This window comes from Typha angustifolia, chromosome 13 (genome assembly GCF_048772165.1).
Source record: "Typha angustifolia cultivar Huaian chromosome 13, ASM4877216v1, whole genome shotgun sequence".
Classification (NCBI taxonomy): domain Eukaryota; kingdom Viridiplantae; phylum Streptophyta; class Magnoliopsida; order Poales; family Typhaceae; genus Typha; species Typha angustifolia.
This window is the reverse complement of record NC_133251.1, coordinates 3,816,110-3,838,299: the sequence shown is the minus strand read 5'-3', so window position 1 is coordinate 3,838,299 and position 22,190 is coordinate 3,816,110. Positions and strand designations below refer to the sequence as shown.

The 22,190-nt window shown below is 36.4% G+C and overlaps 4 protein-coding genes and 1 non-coding gene across 7 annotated transcripts; 1 reads left to right on the top strand and 4 right to left on the bottom strand.

Moving 5' to 3' along the window:
• Positions 1 to 317: 317 nt before the first annotated feature.
• LOC140773030 (small ribosomal subunit protein uS4y-like) lies at positions 318 to 4,452 on the bottom strand. Its single transcript, XM_073115352.1, has 3 exons — positions 4,362 to 4,452; positions 3,871 to 4,252; positions 318 to 755 (listed from the first exon to the last, which is right to left on the bottom strand). The coding sequence occupies exons 1-3, from the start codon at positions 4,387 to 4,389 to the stop codon at positions 572 to 574; spliced, it is 594 nt and encodes a 197-aa protein (XP_072971453.1). The 5' UTR covers positions 4,390 to 4,452; the 3' UTR covers positions 318 to 571.
• Positions 2,563 to 2,653, bottom strand: LOC140775222 (small nucleolar RNA Z161/Z228). Its single transcript, XR_012106710.1, has one exon. It is a non-coding gene; the product is annotated as a small nucleolar RNA Z161/Z228 (small nucleolar RNA).
• Positions 4,453 to 5,627: 1,175 nt separating the features above from the next.
• Positions 5,628 to 9,742, bottom strand: LOC140775103 (HVA22-like protein a). 2 transcript variants are annotated; one of them, XM_073118365.1, is made up of 6 exons: positions 9,558 to 9,735; positions 8,510 to 8,536; positions 8,308 to 8,430; positions 7,004 to 7,247; positions 5,991 to 6,201; positions 5,628 to 5,851 (listed from the first exon to the last, which is right to left on the bottom strand). In XM_073118365.1, the coding sequence occupies exons 1-5, from the start codon at positions 9,611 to 9,613 to the stop codon at positions 6,007 to 6,009; spliced, it is 645 nt and encodes a 214-aa protein (XP_072974466.1). In that variant the 5' UTR covers positions 9,614 to 9,735; the 3' UTR covers positions 5,628 to 5,851; positions 5,991 to 6,006. The 2 variants fall into 2 exon arrangements, with proteins under 2 accessions (XP_072974466.1, XP_072974467.1); XM_073118366.1 differs by lacking the exons at positions 5,628 to 5,851; positions 5,991 to 6,201 and adding an exon at positions 6,216 to 6,809 and having other exon boundaries at positions 9,558 to 9,742.
• Positions 9,743 to 10,479: 737 nt separating this feature from the next.
• Positions 10,480 to 15,282, bottom strand: LOC140774985 (transcription factor BHLH062-like). Its single transcript, XM_073118193.1, has 5 exons — positions 15,137 to 15,282; positions 14,792 to 14,869; positions 14,158 to 14,276; positions 13,713 to 13,840; positions 10,480 to 11,216 (listed from the first exon to the last, which is right to left on the bottom strand). The coding sequence occupies exons 2-5, from the start codon at positions 14,857 to 14,859 to the stop codon at positions 10,794 to 10,796; spliced, it is 738 nt and encodes a 245-aa protein (XP_072974294.1). The 5' UTR covers positions 14,860 to 14,869; positions 15,137 to 15,282; the 3' UTR covers positions 10,480 to 10,793.
• Positions 15,283 to 16,358: 1,076 nt separating this feature from the next.
• On the top strand, positions 16,359 to 21,916 carry LOC140772840 (uncharacterized). 2 transcript variants are annotated; one of them, XM_073115054.1, is made up of 8 exons: positions 16,359 to 16,513; positions 16,584 to 16,910; positions 17,843 to 17,924; positions 18,036 to 18,181; positions 18,997 to 19,110; positions 19,727 to 19,858; positions 20,428 to 20,541; positions 21,525 to 21,916. In XM_073115054.1, exons 1-8 carry the CDS (start codon positions 16,460 to 16,462, stop codon positions 21,555 to 21,557), a joined length of 1,002 nt encoding a protein of 333 aa, XP_072971155.1. In that variant the 5' UTR covers positions 16,359 to 16,459; the 3' UTR covers positions 21,558 to 21,916. The 2 variants fall into 2 exon arrangements, with proteins under 2 accessions (XP_072971155.1, XP_072971154.1); XM_073115053.1 differs by having other exon boundaries at positions 18,033 to 18,181.
• Positions 21,917 to 22,190: the final 274 nt, after the last annotated feature.

The following is a 22,190-nucleotide window of genomic DNA, read 5'->3' as shown; positions in this document are numbered from 1 at the left end:
ACAACTGCTAGCCTGCTACAAAAATAATGCTGCAAAAGAGAGGATATATATATATTAAAATCAATGCATCCTTCTGGATGTTATTATATAGCAGGAGAGAGCTAAAAGATAGTGATATCTTTTCGTTAGGTAAAGTTCTGACTATTTTACGCCGGGTGGAACCAATTGGCCCTTAAAATTTTATGGTTTCTCTGGACAACTACCAAACGAAGATAATATACCACCCGAAGGCCAAGTTCTTTACAATTCGTTGCAGGAAAACATGGGCAGTCATATATAAGTAAAGACTTCTTGTTCCCACATACCAAGATCGAAAGTAGGTAGGCAAGCAAAACAATTCAATATTAACCTTTCCCTAAAATTGACATGTTTCATTCAGCAACAAAGAGCTTAAATAACACACTATTGCCAAAATTAAATATCTCAAAAATCCAGAAATATCAAAACTCATCTTCAGATGGTCCAGTTAGAACCGGAACAATCTGAAACCCTTGATCCAAAGATGTCAAACTGAGAATCTAACCCAGAGATCACTCTTAAGAACTCCCGATATTGATTAAGGCACATGCTTTCATTCCTCATCCTCTTCATCACCATCGCCTCCAGCTGCCTTCTTTGCAGCAGCCTTCTGGTTCCTTCTCTTCACTCTTCCAGGGCGGCCTCCACCAAGCGGACTTGTGAGAGAGAAATCGATGTGCTTTTCAGAATCTAACCTCACCATGAATGATGGAATGTTAACTACTTGCCTTCCAACTCTACAAACAAAGAAAGAAGAATATCTAGTTAGGCTGACAACATAAAAGACAAATAGCGAATGACTGCAGGGCAAGAAAATCATAAGCAGATAAGAGGTCAAATTCCTTTCAATGTGGAGCACAGTAAACATGAAAGTCATATATAAACATACCTAGTAACCTCATTGTGTGTTCTTGAGACAAAATAATACAAAATTAGTAGTCCAACAAGATGCAAATTATCTTGTTTTCCTGAGAGATGCCTTTGGGGCCTAGTAAGGACGAGAGTGGTGCTGGGCAAAGATATTGTCTCAGGGGATCCATCCTTTCTCTAATGCAACAGGCGATTTTTCCACCAATGATTAGTCAAACCCATCTTTTCCATCAACTTTACTTCCTCCGTCCGTCATTCGACATATTCTACTTTATTATAATTATGAGAATCAATACTGCTACTTCTTGTCATGAGGTTTCCACACTTGACGTACGTATTCTGGGAAAGAGATGATGTACCTTAGAGGAAAGGAAGTCAGCCTGAAGCCTATTAGATTAGACCGCTATCGCTATAAAAGCACAGAAAGAAGATGGGCGCTTCATGGATGGGCGGAAGGTGTCATGGGGTGGGGAATATCCCGAGTATAAAGTGTGCCAACTAAATGACCCTTGAGATGCAAAACAATAACAGAATACTAGGACCATGTAATTAGACCACATTAAAGATAGGCACACATATCTTACAAGCTGTCAAAGAATTTGCAGGAATTAACCCAGGAGTCTGGGACCATTGGTCATTCCTGAGGCAAAATCATGCAACAACCAGCCTACAGTATGGACTGAAAAAGAGAATGGCAAAGAAGATCGGTAGTAAACAAATTGCTGAAGCAAAGGGTCGAACCTCACATGAAGATCAGATCAAAAGTCCCAAGAGACTAAAAAAGAAGGACCGAGAAGACAAGAGTAAATATCTTATACCTATATATTTTGTCACATATTATCAGTGGTCTTGTAGTATTTGTAGTTTCAATAAAAATTTACTTCAAAATTGTCAACCTAAGAAATCTGAGAAACTGAAAACTTACTTTGACACGATCTTCCAAAATCATACACTTATAGCTGCTAAAACATATTAGTCCTGTAGGACACCGAGGCTCTGAGTTACATCATTCAAACTAATCAAATTGACAAATTGAGAAGGCAAAACCAAAAGAACAATATGTTCTAAAGTTATGAAGACATGAATGACCTGAAGAGCAGGAAAAGATTGCCAACAACTCATCCAAGGCATATGTAATCAAGAACTGTGAATTTGTGCATGACTCCTGTGCCCATAATCTATCAGTGTCTTACATGGCATACATGCCACAAAAGGCTCACCAGCAATCGCTGATCATGTGATATTATGGAATATCAGCAACCCTACATACCAGTACATCAATGTTGGCTGAAAAATATGTACATGTTTCAGACATGTCACAGGACTAATGAGATACACCAACTAATAAGTCTGTATACTAAGGTCATCAATATTGTAGTGTGGCTATTAGTACAAGAGACACCACAAAGTCGCAAACAAATGGAATTTGGAAGGACATGACATTCTATAAATGTTTACTTGTTGACCCCTATAAGAGCTTGAACTCCTTAGGCCAAACATACATATGAATTATGCCAACAGACCATATATTAGGGGTAAAAACTACAATAGTGATTCTGATTACAGTTGCAAAGCTTCTGCAAACAGATGCTAATTAGTAATCTAGCAAAAAGTAGTAGATGCTTCTTGTCCATCATCTTTAGATGAGATCGTGAGAACCATATAAAACAAAATAGGCATCAGAGAGATTTTTCACATCAATTTAGACATGTAAGTGCCTCAGACGACCGTCATGAGTTATTTATTGATTCTCATCACATGACCTATCTTGAATCAACAAAATCATAACATACAGAATAAAATATTAGAATATCAGAAGTAATAGAATGGTATATAAATACTTTTTCCACCAATGTCATAGCTGACAAAAGGAATGAGACACCCCATCATTGTGTATGGCAGTATAAATAGTAAACATCTTGATATAGATCAACAAGGCAAGTGTACACATACATCTTCAACCACTAGTCAAAGCATTGGACCTGTGTCACTCTTAGACATGGACTTAATTACCAACCTTACTTGAGATTAGTTTTGACAGGAACAACGCTAAAGGCAACTCCAAAAGGAAGAGCAACTACCAAAATGGAGAAACTATGGAAACATATAGCATCAAATAACATAGAAAAGGCCTACATTAATTACAATCATGGACCATAACCAATTGACCAAAACCTTACTTTGACAATCAAATGAACAAATGAAATCTCTTCATCAGTACACAACGGGGGTGTAAGCGAGCCGAGCCTGAGCAAGCACGCTCCTGCTCAGGCTCAGCTCAAAATTAATTTCTAACTAGCTAGCTCAGCACAGCTCAATTCGAGCCGAGCCAGATCAAGCCCGAGCTGAGCTCAAAATTGTATTCAAGCCGTGCTGGACAGAACCGATTTTAAATAGTTAACTTAAATAAAGTTTTACTAAAATTTTAATTTTTAACTAGTAAATAAAACAACAAGCCAACCAAATTGATTGTAAAATTTAAAATTTAACCTTATGAAAGAAAAAAAAAATTGAATGATTTGCATCATGTTCACCGTGATATATGCAGGCCCTGAACATCATGTTCACCTCCACCCACTGCTGGTTTCTCTTCATAGTTATCCCACCTACTCTACTTATGAAGGGATGGCATCGGTTTGCCTGGTGCTAGCTAGATTGTTGCTTAGGGCCCTTGCTTTTTCTTCACCTAACATGGAAATGGATCTGCTTTTATATTTAGGATCTGCGTGAATAGTGCTCGGTATTTATTTCGAATCTTAAATGGAGGCTCAAGGTTCGGCTCAGCTCCAGCCGAGCCGAGACCGAGGCGCTCGTTTATTTTGACACCCCTAGTACACAACAGTAGTGCACGAAAAAGAAAAGCATGATAAATGTAGTAAACAATATTGAAGCACAAATTTTGGGCAAATAGCATGTTATTTCTAAGAGAAGGCTTCAAACAACAACACATTAGGAGGACAAAGGAAAAACTCAAAGCTATACCTGATATGGCGCTGCCTGATCAAAACCCTAGCATGATGAATCGACTTTGCCATCCCACACTTGAACACCAAGGTCTGGAGCCGTCGCTCGAGAAAGTTCTCCACGGTTAAAGCAAGAACGTAATCGAGCTTGTTCTGTTCGTCACCCAAGAGCCCGTACCGATTCATGCGGCGGAGAAGCGCCTCACCTTCAAAGATCCGCTTAGGGTTCTTCTCATCCAACGTGAGCAACTCCCTCGCCGCGTTCCGGATCCGGCTCAGGGCGTATTGAACTCTCCAAAGCTCTCGCTTGCATCGGAGACCATATTCGCCCACTAGTTTCAGCTCAGCATCGAGCCGCTCCTTCTCGTAGGGGCGGCGCGGCTTCTTGAACGTCTTCCCATCTGCCAAACGACATCCAAATCAGAAACTTGACCCTAATTACCGTTCCAAACGATGGATCGGAGAAGAGGGAGAACGGAGGGAGGAGAGGGACAGGAGGTTAGGGCTTACAGTTGCGGTAGAAGCTGACGTGAACCATGGCTCGGTCGTCTTCTACCTCGCCGCTTTCGAAAGAAGAGACTATGGAGTAGAAGACGGGAAATTTATAGAGAGGTGAAAACCCTAAGCCCAAGTGCTAGGGCTCGTGTTCGTGTTTGTGTTCGGGTTCGGGTTCGGGTTCGGGTTTGAGTTCGGGTTAATGAGCCGTTACGATAGAGAAAAATATGGCCTGAATAGTTTTAATACCAATAAGAGCATTATTTGAGTATATTATTATTGTCAAATAACTTGCAACTAAATTCCACTTTATAATCACATTAGAAACATTAATTAAAGTTTAAAACGCATGTTTCTTTCTTGCAAAAATGGCCTACATGATATATACTGCATTACTACTTATTATTGAGAATAATGTACTCTTTATTTATGCCATAAATTTGTGTATCCAGAAAATTAGACACAAATATTTAATATCATAATGATGACTTAAGGATAATTATATTTCATATATTTCTCAAAAATAAAATAATACCTACATATTATAGATTTTCTAGAAGGTGTAATTGGATTCAAATTATCTGTTACTAAATCTAATTAACTCGAGTTGGATGTCAATTTTTTTATCCATTTAATAAATGGGTCAGATTTAGTTACAAATCTACTGACTAAATATTCGAGCTTCAATATATATTTAACTTTCTTTTTCTTTTTCATGCTGATGAGCAATAGTTATGTAAACAATATTATTAGTCTAATACTTAAATTACATAAATCGAAACCTTGGAGGACTTTAATTCCTATAAAGTATGAATAATCTCTGAATCTAAATATATAACCTTTGTACTAATATTATATTCATTTAATATGCTAAACCTGTGTCATTTTTTATAAGATGATTAAATTATTATGTTCTAATTTTTAGCTACTAAACTATTATAATTGAGCACCAAAAGCTATTGTATTTTTTATTTCATAATATACTAGTTATTCAAGAGGAACCAATGGGATCCATTATCGAATCCAATAGAAATCCGACATAATCCGATAATAAAAATATAAAATATAATAATTACCTATCAATTTAAAATCCTATTCGAATCCAAATCCGAGCTTTGGATTGGGTCTCAAGGTCTGATAATTACATGGTACGAAAATGACCGAGTAATAAGAGGAAAAGGCTAATAAGAGAGAAAATTAGAGTAATCACATCATCATTACACAATAATGAGATAATATCCTCTATTTCTTAAACTACTTGAACAATTTTTAACAGATGTATCTAAGACACATAAAAGCAATCAAATTCTCCAACTGTAATAGTTACATCACTTTGGGTACAGCAACATTAGTTGTCTGAGTGTCAAACATTACCAAGGAGAAACTTGATATGATAGTATACACAAAATCTTGTCCTGATGAGTCGCAAGTTGCGGCCGAAGCAAGAGTGATTAAGTCAAGATGCAGCAGAAGTGAAAGCCTAATATTTGCAAACCGACCAGAGGCTTCATCCCCGTCGACAAAAAAGAAGAAAACCTTCACAATGTCAGTAGAATTAAAGCAACACAGAAAGGAAGAAATAGAGAGCATCTTCTAATTAACCTCTTTATAATTCTGTTAAAGGTCAGGATGCTTTTGGCTTACCAAGCAAAAGAAAGTTCTAGTTCCAATATCTATTATCATCATCGAAAATCATCAAATTGTTGTTCTTCCAAGAGGTAGACTCTCTTTCAGTTTCTATCTCATCAAAAGTAGCATGCTTATCACTCCTCAAGGAGTTCGAGTCCTTTTCAGGCTCCCTATCAGCAAACGTCACATGCTTGCTGCCCTTTTTGGGCTTCGGTGCCTTTTCAACCTGGGCAGCACCAAAAGCATGAGCTCACATTACTTGCTGAAGTTCAAAAACATTTTGCTCGGCTTCATAGAAATGAATAGAGAAATCAAACGCAGCTACTATATCTATCTGCGATTGAGCGAAAAGATTTGAGAGGTTAAAGCTAGAAATGAGGATATCACTAAACTGCATTTTTCAGTGTTCTTCTGAAGGGTTATAAATGCTTTGATTACAATTGGAACTTCAACTTCATGGATGTTATAAACACCTTGTTCTTTGGACTTAAATGATCAATAATTTAAAGGGCCATAAGTTTTACATTCATATAGATTTGCATTCTACTTGGATCTTGTTAATGTGTGCACATTTTGTAAGTCCGGAACAGGATCAAAGCAAGTCAACAATAACACAAACATAATGAAAGAAGTGTGCACAGACTAGCTCGCACTTGCATCATGAAAAATAATCAAAGAAAGAGATCGAGACATTAACAACAGGTTAACTATAGACAACATTGAGATATGATAAATTGCATAGAAGTTGCACAACATGAATATATTTCCTACATTTAAGAAGCATTGGAGTTGGTGGTGAGACGTCAACTTTCTATGATTCCAGGTGGTGCATAACTGCATTGGACCTCATATTAAGAGCAGATCCACGCTTTAGGCAAAGATAAGGGACTCAAAACAGTTCCAGATGATTCTAATTCAAAATGGACTGTCTTTTTTTCTCAGGTCAGTCTAGAATTAGAAAAAATTTCATGCTATTGACTTGCAGCTGATGTTTCCATGTCGATAATGATAATGGGAGGGTAAAGTACCTTGTTTAGGAGCTTTTCAAATGCTTCTGGTCCATTTTCTTCAATAAATTTCTCTGCAGCCAACAGAACATCATCTGGTTTGCTGAAGATACCCTTTTTCCGTGGGACATACCATAGATCGACTGCCTGCTGCTTTATATATAGTGGCCTTACATATTTTTGATAAACATAAGCAGCACCACTGAAGTATGGTAAGACCAACCAGCAGTTAAAGATCAGTTTCGTGAAAGACCAAAAAGGAAGCCTGCAAAATGATGGAAATATCACAGGAATTTAGCAAGGTTGACTTCATTACCTTGATATGTTTGCTGGTGTACATCTAACAAATTATCAATAAACATAGTCTTTTCTTAAAAAAAAAAATCAATGAATATAGCCCAGCAAAATATATCACAAAGACCTGCCATGCTTCCAAAACAGCAGGACAGAAAGATCACATCTCTGAGAAAAACCAAATGAATTCATTTCAATTTATGAAGTTATATCAAAATTTTCTTACATTTATATATCTTAAAGATTCCCCAGTCATTCAGAAGGTGTCAGGCATTTTCATTTGGTCAATTTAAGAAATATAACATGGTGGTAACTAGTAAGCTGCATATGTAAATGATTTGTCAGAAACTAAATTACAAGTGCCCAATGATGGCTTCAACTAGATAAGAATCTAGTAAGCTTGATTGGTACCAAAGCTATTTATCGCCAGAAAAGTGAGAATTTATAACACCAATTAATAAACTAAAAGGATAGATCTAAATAGAATAAGAAGTTAATCCTCAAACATTAGTTAAAAAAAGGCCTTCAATTTCAAGTGACCTTTAATAAGTTGTAAAGCACGAATTTTATCTTCATCCCAGTATACACTACTGTGTGCTTCTTGTGCATAGTTTAAAACTTGCAACTCTGGAAGAAGCAATAATTTTCAGAGATGCAACATGACAAAGTTACAAAGAAAGTGCCAGCAAGAAAAAGCCAATTAATCCAAATGTTCAAACAATATGGTGGAGAATACTAAAATTTGCAAAGTCAAGAAAAAATAGACTCTTTTCATCATTTTGGATTTAAGATCATGTAAACCAAAGGTTAACTGCAATAAAGGCGTCTAGGAATGATGTACAGAAGTCCCATCTGTTTTGCATTTCACCACTTATATCCTATCAAGACACAAGAAAAACCAGACTCCAGTATTGTTTACAGAAGTTGTTTAAAATTATGCGACAACCCAAAAAAAATTGATACAACAGTTACAGTGATGAACATATATATTCAAGCAAAAGGGATGCAGTATCAATGTAAAAGATAATCACCATTCTATGACTTTTGCAAATGTAAGCTCAAAAAGTGTGATCAATGAGTACAACACCCAATATGTGAGCCATTGCTGATCATCCACAGGAGATTTAGTTTCTATCGCCTTAACTGAAGCATACCTGTTGAAATTCCTTGAGACTTATTTATTGCAGAATATCCACAATAAGAATGAACTAAATTTTGATAGTCGCCACTTACAAAGGATAAGCTAGAGTTACCAAAGGCCTGAAAGATCAAACTGAAAAGTGTCAAAAGAATGCCAAAATAAACAAGTGCAAGATAATAATTCAGAATTATGGACAAGTTACAGCCTTAACCTTAAGAAAATTATTATAGTTATTAACCCAATAGAAGAACTCTTCAGCCAGTAACACCCACAATGGTAGGTGGAAAACGGCCACACACAAAAATAAATAAATCGATATATAACACATAACAAGCCCAACTACCATTCCCTCATCTGCCAAACTGTCCAAATCGACAATCACCCAGATCCTCTGTCACCTTTGCTTCTAGAGCCTTGTCTCACCGGTCTACTCCTTTTTTGTTGCTTCTTGCGATTGTGGGATGAGATTTGGGTGGATCAAGTGTGATTAAAAAGGTCGAAGGTGCCCTTAATGGAGATAAAGACATTTGAGTCATCAAATTTCAATTTTGGAGGGAAAATAGCCTGCCAAAGCCTCTAGGTGGTTAGTTATGGGGTGCTGATACTGTTAGATTAGGAAGAAACACTAATGGGGTTAAGTGCAACAAATTAAAGTTCAGGGTTACTTTGATTTTGGGCCCAACACTAAAGGGGTAAAACGCAATATACCCACCAGCAAATTATCTTGAAGGATAAAAGGAATGCAAGATATTAAACAGAAAACTAAGAAAATTCCTCTGTTTCTCATCATGCAAAGAAGACAAGAAAAAGATAAAAATTATTTCTTCTTCGTAACATATAATCCGAGTACCATATTACCAATTTGCATAATATGTTTTTTCAAGTTACCTACTACATTAACCAAAATCAATTCTTTTTCTAGTAACCAAAGGGGCGAAAGAGATATTAGAATCTACAGAAATCTATCACCCTACTTCACCATCCTAAGAGATTGACAAAACTCAAAATCTATTTGACCTAAAATTACACACAAAAAAAAAAAGTTATACAATCTGGGTAGGAATCAGCAGAAAACCTAACAGAATCGCTCAATAGTACACAAGAAACTAGTGAGTTTTACCATGGGAATATACTACATACCCAGCAAGAACATCGAAGTTTTTAGCCACCACCTTGAGGAAAGATCCAGAACCCATCTCCTCCGACAACCCTTGCTTCAATTCCTTCACTTTAATTTGAAAAAATTTTGAGGTATCGAAAACTTTCTCGTAGAGAGGAAATAGACTAAAAAGAAGAGAGTGGTGGGGAAAAGTACAGACTTGGAAAATAGCAACCAAAAAGTAAATACACAAAAAGTAGCTGATAAATAGACGCTTTATTTGGGTACGTGCGCTTCGTTTGGGGTCTTAATTGGTCTATTCGCCTCCTTGCTTTATCCACTTATTTTTTGGACAAGAGAGTCTATTTATCAAATAGTATAATTGAAGCTTAAAATAAAAAAAGAGCTTGCTCAATAGTCACATTGTTTGATGTGATGTTTCACCTAAGATATTTCTTTTGTTTCACCTAAGATGAATATGGGTTATTTGGCTTAGTCTTTTCTTTATTATTATTATTATTATTATTATTATTATTATTTTGTCAAATATTTTTTTGATAAATTTACGAAATCCAATTTAAGATGAATATGGATACAAATCCAGCAAAATTTTCTTTTGAGTTTGATCCTTTTTTTTTCAAATCTGAAATGAGATTCAATGCAAGTTCTGGCAAAATAAAGTTTAGATCCTATTTGATTATATAAATACACATGTATATAGTCTAACAAATTATATTATGTACTAGTACTAAGGACTAAGGACATATCAACAACTTTTGGCACACAGGCACCTGCTGATAATAATTGCTTAATTAGTGAAAGAATAATCAGGTAGCTTTACTTTTATATTAGCTCTGCAGTTGGTTGGTTCTACTGTTAGGACTTGTATTGATCTATACCAAATTCCTTTATTATATATCACTTTTCCTTTTAAGTAGTGGAACTCTAGAAGAAGTCTCCATCAAAAGATTGCAAACTATAATAAGAAACCATTGGGTTCTTCAGTACTAGAAGAGTCCAAATAAGTGGGTTTTGGATCATATACAACAAACTCCTTAGTTTCTAGATGAAGATTAAATGATGGTAAACGACAGTGAAATATACAAGCTTAGTGACAGAATCCAAGAAACTTAAGATGGGTAAGTCTCTATTCGCCTCTTAAATAGTCAGTTTCAGAATCATCATAGTGTTCTCATGCTTCTTTGAGAATCTTCACTCAGCCCCAAGGGAAGGATGACGATCTGCTCTGTGTAGAACTATCTTACAGAAAGAACACTCTAATTCAAGCTGTCTCCATCCTCGCTACTACTCCCTGCTGCGCTGCTGCTACGCTCTTCTTGTACTGTTCTTGGATGACTAGGTATGAGCTGCCCTGGCCAGGTCGCTGATGGAGTTGGGTATCTAGGGTGAGGTCTTCTCACATGGGAGGAAGGTTCACTCTCCGGCGTTGTTGCTGCGCCTGGGAAGAGCTGCAGCTCCCGAGGAGGAGCAGCATAAACCTGTCCAATAACAGTAGGCTGTTGCTGATGTACTGCATGCACTATGCCCGCTTGACGGGGCACAGTTTGAGTACTTAAATTGGGGTTGTTGTTCCACACTGGATCATATCCCATCCTCAACCTAAGCTCATTTTGCAGCTCTGAGATTTCAGCTTGGAGCGCAGTCTTATCATCCTTAAGCTCATCTTTTTCTATGGTTACCTGTTTGTCAATCCCAGAACAGAAAAGTAAAATCTAATCATCAAAGCTTTTCCTCCAACATTACTGGACCAAGTAGAAAGGAACAAAAAGAAATCTACGACTATGGGATTGTGGGGGTGTCACGCTAAGCAATTACAGAAAAGGAATGTCAAATTTAAAAGCATCTAAATTCTAGTCACTGAAAATTTAGAGAACAATAGCGGAAAAGGTGAATTAGTGTGCCAATAGCAAATAGAAATAAGGATCTATGAGATGTTGCAGCTAAATAAAACTTGTAGACAGGTCAACACTTATGGATTCTGATAGTGTGTAAAGGTAAATAACATGTGATCTTCAATGTGACGATTGCTATTGTCTTGGAATGAAATTGAATAATCGCTGCATTTTTATTGTGTAACATTGCACATATCATGTAATGTTTTAATGTCAGGACTCTGGTTGAATTGAAATTACATTGAAGTAGACTTCTCTGTTATCACCGCAGTGGTAATGCAGATTGTACTGCAACGCCAAGGTACTAATCTGCATGTTATATTTCCTAATTGTGAATTTTACTATAAAATATAATAGTTTCTTCAACATCAATTGTGCCAGCTTATCCTCATTCGCTAGGCCTTATGCCATGAAACTAGGAATTTCTGTTGCCTTACTTGAATCAAACTAAAAATCAAAGTTGCAGATATAAAAAATTCAAATGGCACACTCTCTGTTCCAAGTATCCCCTTCCGTTTGTGGGAAGGCATACAAGCATACACCGGGTTAAACTTAAATCATGCAATTTTTTGAACATTTTAAGTTTTAGCAATAGTAACAATTAATATCATTTTCCTGCCCCTCTGTGAACTTTGCGATTTTCCAACTCCAGCTTGCACAGGCTTTCATGTTTAACAATGCATGTTTCGAGTTTCTACAAAGTGTTGGAGATTACAGCCAATAATATAGGCGGTTTCAAATTCATATTCCTGTAATCTCCAAATTACCCTCACCTTTCTCCAATATTACCATAAAGGGAGCCATCTACTGAGACTATCGTCAAGCATCTCGGTGGGGTGTAGTTGGTTTACGCATCAAGAGCCAAGTTCTATAGGGTTAAAAAAGGCTAAGAGTGAGGGCAATTGGTAATTTCATATCCAGAGTCAAGTGAGGCCAGTGGTTTTACTACTTCCCATCTACCAAAGAACAGGGTGCTCTGTCATTTCTTGTTTAAAAAATAGAGGATTTTATTTGTATAAAGGACTTGATTTGTCATATCATCAAAATACAAGGTTATATTGCTTTATTGACGGCCATAAACATTTCACATGATAGGAATGAAGAACTAGAAAGAGAACTGGTGGAATTCAATGTGACAGAACTCAGAAGGCAAACACAAACATATTCATCTGAATGGTGGCAACAAGTATGGGAGAACATGGAAGCTAGGAAACAAACAAAGTAATGGAGAACTAATCAAAATCAATGAGAACCTCATAGAGTGAGCTACACAAGGGTCTAGGAAGCAAAAAATATGACCTAAAATAGCATATACGGCAGAGGACGTGAAGCAGCTTAATAACTGGATTCAGCGGTGGGAAATGTTAAAATGGACCACAAATTATTGCTCTACTGTCACAAACATGCCAGGATAATTGGGCAGACTCCACAAATATTGGTAGAACTCCCAATATCAAATGGCATGATAATAATTTATAATCTTGGAACATATGTCTCTTTGTCAAATACCACAGCTGTACGATTGACCTAACCAATCAAAATTTACTATCATAGTTCAGTGCACATATTATGCGAGATAATGCACTAATCTTCATATTTAATTGAATTAAGCTCCTTTATTGATGGTTTCAAGCTTGGCCAAAGTAAGTCATTAACCACTTATGCAACACAACTGGCAACTATAAAAGAACAAAAGTTTGGAAAAGCAACACAAAAATTAGCTCCAATTTTTCTACTAGATGATTGCCACCGATTATTTTGTTTGAAATATATGTGTAGAGCTCATTATGTAGCAAGAAGACATTCATGAAAATCTTCCAACTATAAAAATTAACTTCTATAAGGTGCATTTTGTTTAGGATATAGAGACACTAAACTATCTAGTATTTGTATATGTGTTGGAGAAAATGTCTGAGGTCCATCACATCATGCTCTCTTCTGCACTCTCTCCTTGCTTCTCCTTTTAAGGTTTTGTTCACATTGTAATTGCCACATATCGGTTACATATCCTACACTAGAACACTTCTAAGCAGGCAAAGAATGATCAAAGAATGATATCAAGTTCATCAAGATTCACTCATAAAAGATCTTAAAGAATTTTCTATATTGATCTAGGTGGTTTCGTACTAGTTATCCTTTTCTCATGAGTGACAAATTTCAATAGAAATTATACTAAAATAATTGTAGCTCGTTATCATAAGTTTCAACAGATGAATCAAGAGAAGCATATAGAACTAATATCATAATAAGGCATACTCACATATCTAGGTATGGACAACTTACATAGCGTGATTCAGTTAGAAGAGCAGCATTTTCCTTTCTAAGAGATTCTACTTGAGCAAGAAGATCTCGTAGTATTCGTGTGGTATCACCCAATATGGATGCCTTCCCGCAATTTTGTCGCTCCGGTTCTGCAATTAGATGCCTTATGCTTATCAAAATGTTTGCCATAAGTTATTTTCCTGAATTTGAGGACAACACAAACAATGTAATGTCCAACCCTGTGCACCTATAACTGTAACCAACTCAGAAGTTTTTGAACTGATGGCGTTCTATTTGTAAGGATAAGTTTTATCATTCCTGGTGAAAATTTAACATGAATAGAATCTACGTGTAGTTTTCTGACCTATAAATTTAGCTACTTTACTGATTTAAATTGATAGTGTCCAATAAGAGCAGACAGTTGCATTAGAATCACCAAAAGAAGCAACTGGTACAGGATTTTTACCTAGCAGATTACTCAACTCAACAAAGAGGTCATTTAACTGGTCACGTTTAAGCTTCTCCCTCTCAGCTTTATGAATTTTCTTCGGGACTTTCCCCAGGTTCTTTTTGTTAGGGAGAGACCTACACAAGGAAATTTTTAGATAGCAACACCAAAAACAACAGCAACAAAGTCTAATGTATTAATAAGGACTTGATAAATATGAGACAAGTTGAGCAAAACTAATAACCAGAAAAAAGATAAATTTCCTATGATATAGGTAGATTTTGTAAAGTAGCAAGAAGATTATTTAATACTACACCCACCATCACTCTGCTCCTGCCAAATCCTATCAAGTACGGAAAACAATATAACACTTCCATGTATATCGAAGAGTATACCCAAGCTATTTTAAAGACTAGATGCTCAAAGAATATGATTATATAACTAGAACGATGAACCATTTCATTTACATTATAGCTCGTGCTCTATGATGGCAAGTGAATTTCCATAAATATCCGATGCCCTTAAATTAGATTTTTTTGTCAGAGATAGACAGTCAAAATCAATAAGACAAAACATATGAAGGATTACTAACTTCAGAAACAACAGAAGTAAAGCAACTAATGATGATGTTGAAAAGTTACAAATGACCAACCCGTCCGCCGGTTTCTCCCCAATAATGTTCGCCTCATTATCCATGGAAGAAGGATTCTCCGGGACCATGCTCAGAATTCTATTCAATAAAACAAGTATCAATCAGATCATTCCCCAGTACTAACCATATCGGGTTTGAGAAAATTGCTGCCGCTCTACAGAAATTCTTCGCCATATACCATACCAAAAAAAAAAAAAAAAGCTAAGTTTTCCTGCAAATCCGAGAGCAATTTCCCCAAAACTAGAGATAGAACATCAGATCTGCATCTAAAACTACGAAAACAGAGACAAATTAAACCCTTGAACTCCTGATTAAGGTTAAGGGTTCGAAATTAGGGGTAATTACCTTCTAAGACGAGATCGGCGGAGAGATTAAATATAGGGTTTAGGGCTATTGACTCGTCTTCTAGTCTTCTCCTTCGTCTTCCGCTTTGTCCCGGAGTTTCGAATTCAGGAGGTGAAAAAGGGTAAGGATACCACGCACCCGCGTGTGGCGAGCACCCACTCCCGTGTTCCAGCGCCACGTGCGGACACGTGGACTCGATTGACTCGCGAGTCCTCGTGTATTTCTGCTGCAGGATGAGCTGTTGCGTGCTTGCATGCGTCGTCCTTATTTTCATGCAGCTTATGTGTAATGAAGGAGGTCTACCTCATGACAACATATAATCCCAAATTGACTAAGGATTTGGGCTAATTATTTAGTTTGGATGACTAGAGTTAGCTAAATATTTAGTTTGGATGACTAGAGTTACTATTTACCTTCACTATTTTATGAGTTAATTCGAATCCAAATAATATTATGGATAAATTATTTCTACCTTCGAATCCAAATAATAACGTCAATCATGATATCAGAGGAAGTCTTCTACATTTGGGACCGACTCTAACCCAAGCCATAAGGAAGCACACTGGTGGTAAACCCTAGGCTCTACCTTCGATGTCACTATCCTATAGATTTGGCCTTTACTGATGCAAAATAATAGAGGAGAGAGATGGGTAAATCAACGTTGGTGATGACGATGCTAGCGGCGTTAAGATGAAGGATAAATGGGCTAACGCCAACAGCAATGTGAGAATAGAGAATGAAGAGGGGATAACATAATTTAAAAAAAAAAAAAAGGAGAAAGGGAAAGAGAAATAGAAAGAGAAAGCAGAGCCTAAATTAAGGGTAGCTCTTCCAAGAGGAAAACGAAAAAAAAAAAAACTCATTAGTTTGACATACCATTCACCAATACTTGTATATCATCTATCTTTTTAGACCAACTATATATCATTTATCTAAAGGGAATATTTCAAATCCTTTATAGTGTTAATACGTAGAATATTTTACATAATAAAACTTTTAACTAATAACTATATAACTTAACTAATAACTAAATACTCCTACAATCCATTGTCTTCTCATATATTATATATTTTTTAACTCTTATCTCTGTAATTGTAGGACGCATGTACGGTAAATCCCCCGCATCCTGGTTCAATTGATTTCCTGCTGTCTGGGTACTTGGCAAGCAAGGATTGGCTGAAGTAGCACCGTAACACATTCTTGCAATCGATCCTACATATAATCCCGTCTCCCTCTCCCTGAGCCACTTCTTTGCTCCGACTAGTAGCGATTTCTCCTCTTCGCGCCGCCTTTTCCTCTTCCCGCATTCCGTCGTGCTCTCTAATGGCGACCGAACTCGAGGAACTCCTAGGGTTTCTCTCTTCCCCTTCACCCCAAGTACTCGTCTCTCTCTTCCTATCTCTCTGTCTCTGTCTCCTCTCTTCCCTAACCCTAGCATCTAATGCAGCTAAAAAAGGCAGCAGTGGACATCGTTCGAGGCCTCACGGGCTCAGACGAAGGCCTTCGTCCCCTCGCATCCTTTTCCAATCTTACCCTTCCTCCTCTCTCCGATCTTCTACGCGATTCCCCAGACATCGCCGCCGCCGCCGCCGAGGCCCTCATCAACCTCTCCCAGGATCCAAACCTCGCATCTCAGATCGTATCTCTTGGATCTGTCGCCACCGCTATGAACGTTCTCTACAAACACGCCGACGACCGAAGCCTGGGACGAAGTCTTGTCATGCTCCTCGCGAACCTCACCCAGGTCGATTCCGGCGTTGTGGCGCTACTTCAGGTGTGATCTTTTTTGCGGTTTTAGTAATAAAGCTGCAGTCTTTGGCAGGTTTGAGTTGTTGGTGTTGATCTTTTCTTTTTCTTTTTTAACTTTCTTCTTTTAGTGTAGTATGTCTAATAAATATGTAGATTTGATTCCGTAGTTAATTAGTAGTTGGCCCTTGGTTGGCATGATTACCGGTGAAATCGTGCTATTTCTGAGATGGTCCGTGGACTCAATAATTAAGAATTTTTTTGTTCTCAAAGACTAAGCTGGGTGTATTATTTTGTCCTTGCAAAATTTTAGATTAGTTTCTTTGGTGAAATAAATTAATTGCGCCAAACATATGTTCAAGGTCCTGACGTACTTCTGGTTTTGTATGATATCTAATGCAACTTATCTAATTCTTGCACTAGGTCTTTCACATTTATCCAATAGTAACGATATCATTTTCCAGAAACCCCATCGATCAAGCCTCTTGTGTTCGGGAAACCTCTTTTTTTTTTGTGTTATCCTTGAAGTTATTTACTCTAAATAATCGCCTCATTGTAATAAGAAACTCCCAAATGAAAGTAATTGCTGATTAGCCCTGAACTTTCTGGCTTTCAAAATTCTCATTTTTGTCGCTACAGTGTCGTTTTTCATTTTCTAATTATTTCTTGATTTCTTTGATTGAGAGAAAGAAAGAGAATAGAAGGAATTCTCTTATCATAAGCAGAAATATACACCATGACTCAATTCCTCATAATTATCTGACTATTTTTGTTTCCAATGAGCACTTGATGAAAAAAATTAAATTTGGAGAAAAGAAAAGAAAATCAACTTTTCTTTTAATTGAAGCTGTAGTGGCCTAGTATTCTGGAGTTGTTGCTTCCACAGTTCCACTTTAGCTGTGGGTTATGGACCTGTAAATCTTCATGTAGTATATTAATATACAACTTCTTTTTTTATAGGTTGGGGATGATAAGGTTGAGGGTTTGTATGTTGCGAAGCTTGTTAGATCATTTTGTAGGTCCCCATCTAGTGATTCAACAGGTATGCCTTTTGTATTATCAATTTTCTCTACAGCTTCCTCGAAGCTCTCATTTTTATATATCAATTTTGCACTTGTAAATTTACTTACTATTCATTTTGTCTGTTTAGCAGAAGATACCTTTGAACATGTTGCTTCAATACTTGTAAACATCTCAAAAGTTGTAACTGGAAGGAAGATTCTGTTAGAACCTAAGCGAAGTCTCCTGAAGCAGGTCATTCATCAGTTTGATTCAACAAATCCACTGAGAAAGAAAGGGGTATGAACATAGATAGCTTGGTGTAAATCATGCTTCAGAATAGTCTAAATGCATATTCCCATCCTGTCTTGCTTTGTACCTTCAGATGCTGTAACATACTAAAAGTCACAGAGTTTTCATCTTCTATACAAATCCTTCTTTGCCAAGTTTCATTCCTTTTTTGCCTCTGCTTGTCATAATTTTTGTTGCTTATGATTATGAGTTTTATAAACATAAAACATAATGATTTCTTGTTTGTCGGCTGAAGTGGTCTTATTGTTACATGTAATCTTGTCTTCAGTCACAGCTGTTTTCATCTTGGCTTTCACATTAGCTAGCATGTGAAGCTGAACTTCTGTCTTCAGTCACTTAGTTGGTCCCATCCTGGCTTTCACATTAAGCTAGCACATAAAGCTCTAACATTGCTTTCTTACTAGCATTCACATTTGGAACCTTGTTTTAAGGGAAATGAGAGAAAAAGTGAAAATTCAACAAACCCTACTGAGCATTGTAACTCTTTGCAGAAATTGCTTACTGAAATGATGCCAAGAAGTAGTTAAGCATATTGAAACTTGGACTTATATGTGTTGCAACCGCTGTTGTTTCCAATCCTTGTATGTATTCTTATTTATTGTATTAACTAAAGATGGAGAACTGGAAAGGTTATATAAATATACTTTTACTCGTTTGTAATCTTCTTTTGATTGTGTCAGATATATATTGATATTGTTTTAAATGACAGATGTAACTTCATCCTGTTTTGTGTTATATTTCTCTATCATTTAACTTTACTTTTCTGTTTGTAAGCCTTAAGTTAAATCTTGTCGGTCTTGTAGGTATGTGGTACCATTCGCAATTGTTGTTTTGAAGCTGATAATCAATTACAGAATTTACTTTTGCTATCAGAGTACCTTTGGCCAGCACTACTTCTCCCAGTAGCAGGCAATAAGGTGATCATTTGCTACTCTGTGAAAGTGAAAACTTCTCACGTTCCCTATTTTTAACATCATTGCATGCTTGATTGCATTTATATACTTGCTTATTCTTTATATAAGCTTAGTTCTATGATGGTAGTATTGTATCAGTCTTAAATTGCAATATCAACCAACAGTGTTTGCCAAGCCTTATTAGTAGGACTTTGATTTAGGATTTTGGTGAGTTTCTTGTTTGGATTAACAATGGTTTGTTTAATTTCATCCTTTAATGCAATCTAGAACTGTTCTTACATAGGAGCTGTATAGCCCTCTAGTGGCATTGAAAAATTTCAGAATCTGAGTTACTGCTGTTGGTTTCAGAAATTTAACTGAAGCGCACTCTCTTTCTGTTTACTTAGAAGTGTTCGAATTCTTGTTTGTTATGCATTCTATCCTATCTTGTCATGCATGGCTTGGCAAATTCAAAGTTTTAAACTTTTAAGTTTTAATTATACCAAAGACAGGTTCTATATGGATGAAAATGCCTCTCTCTTGCAATAATAATGCTTATGTTTTGCTTTCTTCTTTCTACTTCTCATTATGCCATTTGATCATTGTACGGTTATAACTTGATGTTGGCAATCACATGCAGATATATGGTGAACAAGATCGATCAAAAATGCCTCCTGAGCTTAGTAGTGCTCTTTCTCATGAGAGAGAAGCAGTTGAGGATCCAGAAATTCGTCAGCAGGCATTGGAAGCTATTTATTTGATTTGCTTGCAGGTGAAATCACTTTGCAGTTTATCCAACATATTTCTATGCCACAAGTTTGTACTTTGCTTGCTTCAGTAGACTTTATGTATGAATTGTCTCATTTATGTTAGCCAATTCCCTTAAAATTATAGCATCAGCTTTACATTGGATATCCTTTTAACTTTGTAGAACTTTTTTTTCATTTTATTGCTGAAATTTTTTCTTTTCTTTTCCTTGGAACTTTATAAGACTTAAAGCAGTTCTCTGGATTTTTATAAGTTGGTTATTTCCCTTTGTTAATTAAGCAATTCCACTCATCATTATGGAGGGATGCAATGGCTGATCTGCCTTGTCGAGTTTCTGTATTACTGAAACTTGGAAAAACTTGAGAAGTGGCTAATCAATAGTTATAATAAGTTGAAACTCATAATGACATTAGAAACTTAAAATGATTGCTTACTGCTAGGCTGGAAAAACCTACCAAGGGAAGAAACCCTGTAAATAAGAAAGACAAAGTTTAATATGGCTATGTTTGGTTATTTGATTGTTATCATAGCAATTCATTTGAGCTGGACCTCTTTAATTATTGGTTCTTTCAGGAAGAAGGACGGAAATCTCTGTGGTCTGTCAATGGTCCTAGGATACTGCAGGTTGGCTATGAAGATGAGGAGGACCCTAAAGTAATGGGAGCATATGAGCTGATTGGCTCTTTGGTATGACATTCGACTCTACTTTATTGTTAAGTTCTATATTGGGACTGTTCCTTTGTGGTCAGAAAATCACTATATGTGGCTTTGATGTAAGAACCAAAAGAAAGGATAATGCAAATGAGGAGCTGAATGTCTAATAATAACTCATTATGCATGTACTCAGGAAGGATACATGTGCCATAATATTGAATGGAGATTATCACATTCAGTAGTTTGAATATCGTACAATTTATTGTTTTAGTATCACACAATATGAAATACTAACTATTTGAGGTAATCAGTTGGCTTGCATTGGAGATTTCAATAACTGGTATCTATCAAAATCTTAACGTGCAAAGACTGTTGCCCAATCGCATGGCAAGCAGTTATCTTGTGGTGTACTAAGGGTTTAGAAATTGTTCTCCTATCTAGACAAAAGCTAAGATAGAATCCATCTTGGCCTACCTGCAGTCTAAACCCTTTCAATTATTTGTGGTTTAGACTTCTTATGCGAGAGAAGGCAGATTGGACTTACTTTTATTACAATACTGACTTACTTTTATTACAATACCTTTATCTTTTCTTCCTCTGTTATTGTATTGTTATGTGAGAGGGAAATAATTCTGTAATAAGGAATTGCACTGGTGATCTAAATTTTAATTAATTAATTATGCTTATCCCTTCTGCTCTGCTTGAGACCCTGCTTTGGTTAAGTAGAATACTCTGTTTATTGCCTCATCAAATCAGTGCCAGTGTTGCCGTTAGGCGAGTTTATTGTTGGTTGAAATTATTGTGTTTTGAGATTCTTTTTTATCTCTTGTACAGATTCAGCTGAATTTTTTTAGTCTTTTCAAATGATAAAAATGTTAATTTTTTGTGCTTTAGCTCTCGCAAGTCTTGAAGTACTCTTATATTACTATGTTATCCTTTAGTTTAGATACTGTAGTTTATTACATAATGACATTTTTGACTTTTATGTTGACATTTTTTATTTCTAATGGCAACAGTTGGTTGGTAACGATGAAGCTGAACAACCATGACCTTCAGATATTGAGCCGAGTTGGAGAAATCCTTGAGGATCCACATCACTTCTTAGTAACTTGGGCTGTTACTGGAATTCCAAAACCTTCCCTGGAATGGCGAAAGATGCTCTTCGTTTACCAGTTTTATATACTGGTAAAATCTTCTTTTACTAGGTGAAATTTCTACGTATAGCATCTCGCGTCGCTCCTATCATTACGCAGATGTTTGATATTCTCGGCATCTTAAGGGCTCTAGTGTTCAGGCATCCTGCAGCTGTTTCTTTCTATTTTGATGATTGTTCATTTGATTGTTAAACAATAATGTTAAACTATAGAATTCAATTATTAAATTTTAGCAAAAGCATCATAGTCAGCAATATTTGATGCATGAAGTTATACAATATTTGATGCTTACATCTTTTTGGATGAAAAGGAATATGAGAAAAGAAAAGAGGACATATATTTTCTCTCATTCGGATAGAAATTTATTGTGGGAATGAAGGAGTTCCTCTGAAAATAAGAGGAAAATTAAATCTCTCTCCCTTCTATCTTCTTTCTCTTCTATGTTCAAACAATAGGAGAGAACTCCTTTCTATCTCACTTGTGTCTTTTTTTTCTCTTTCCTATCTATCCATCCAAACAATCCTTATA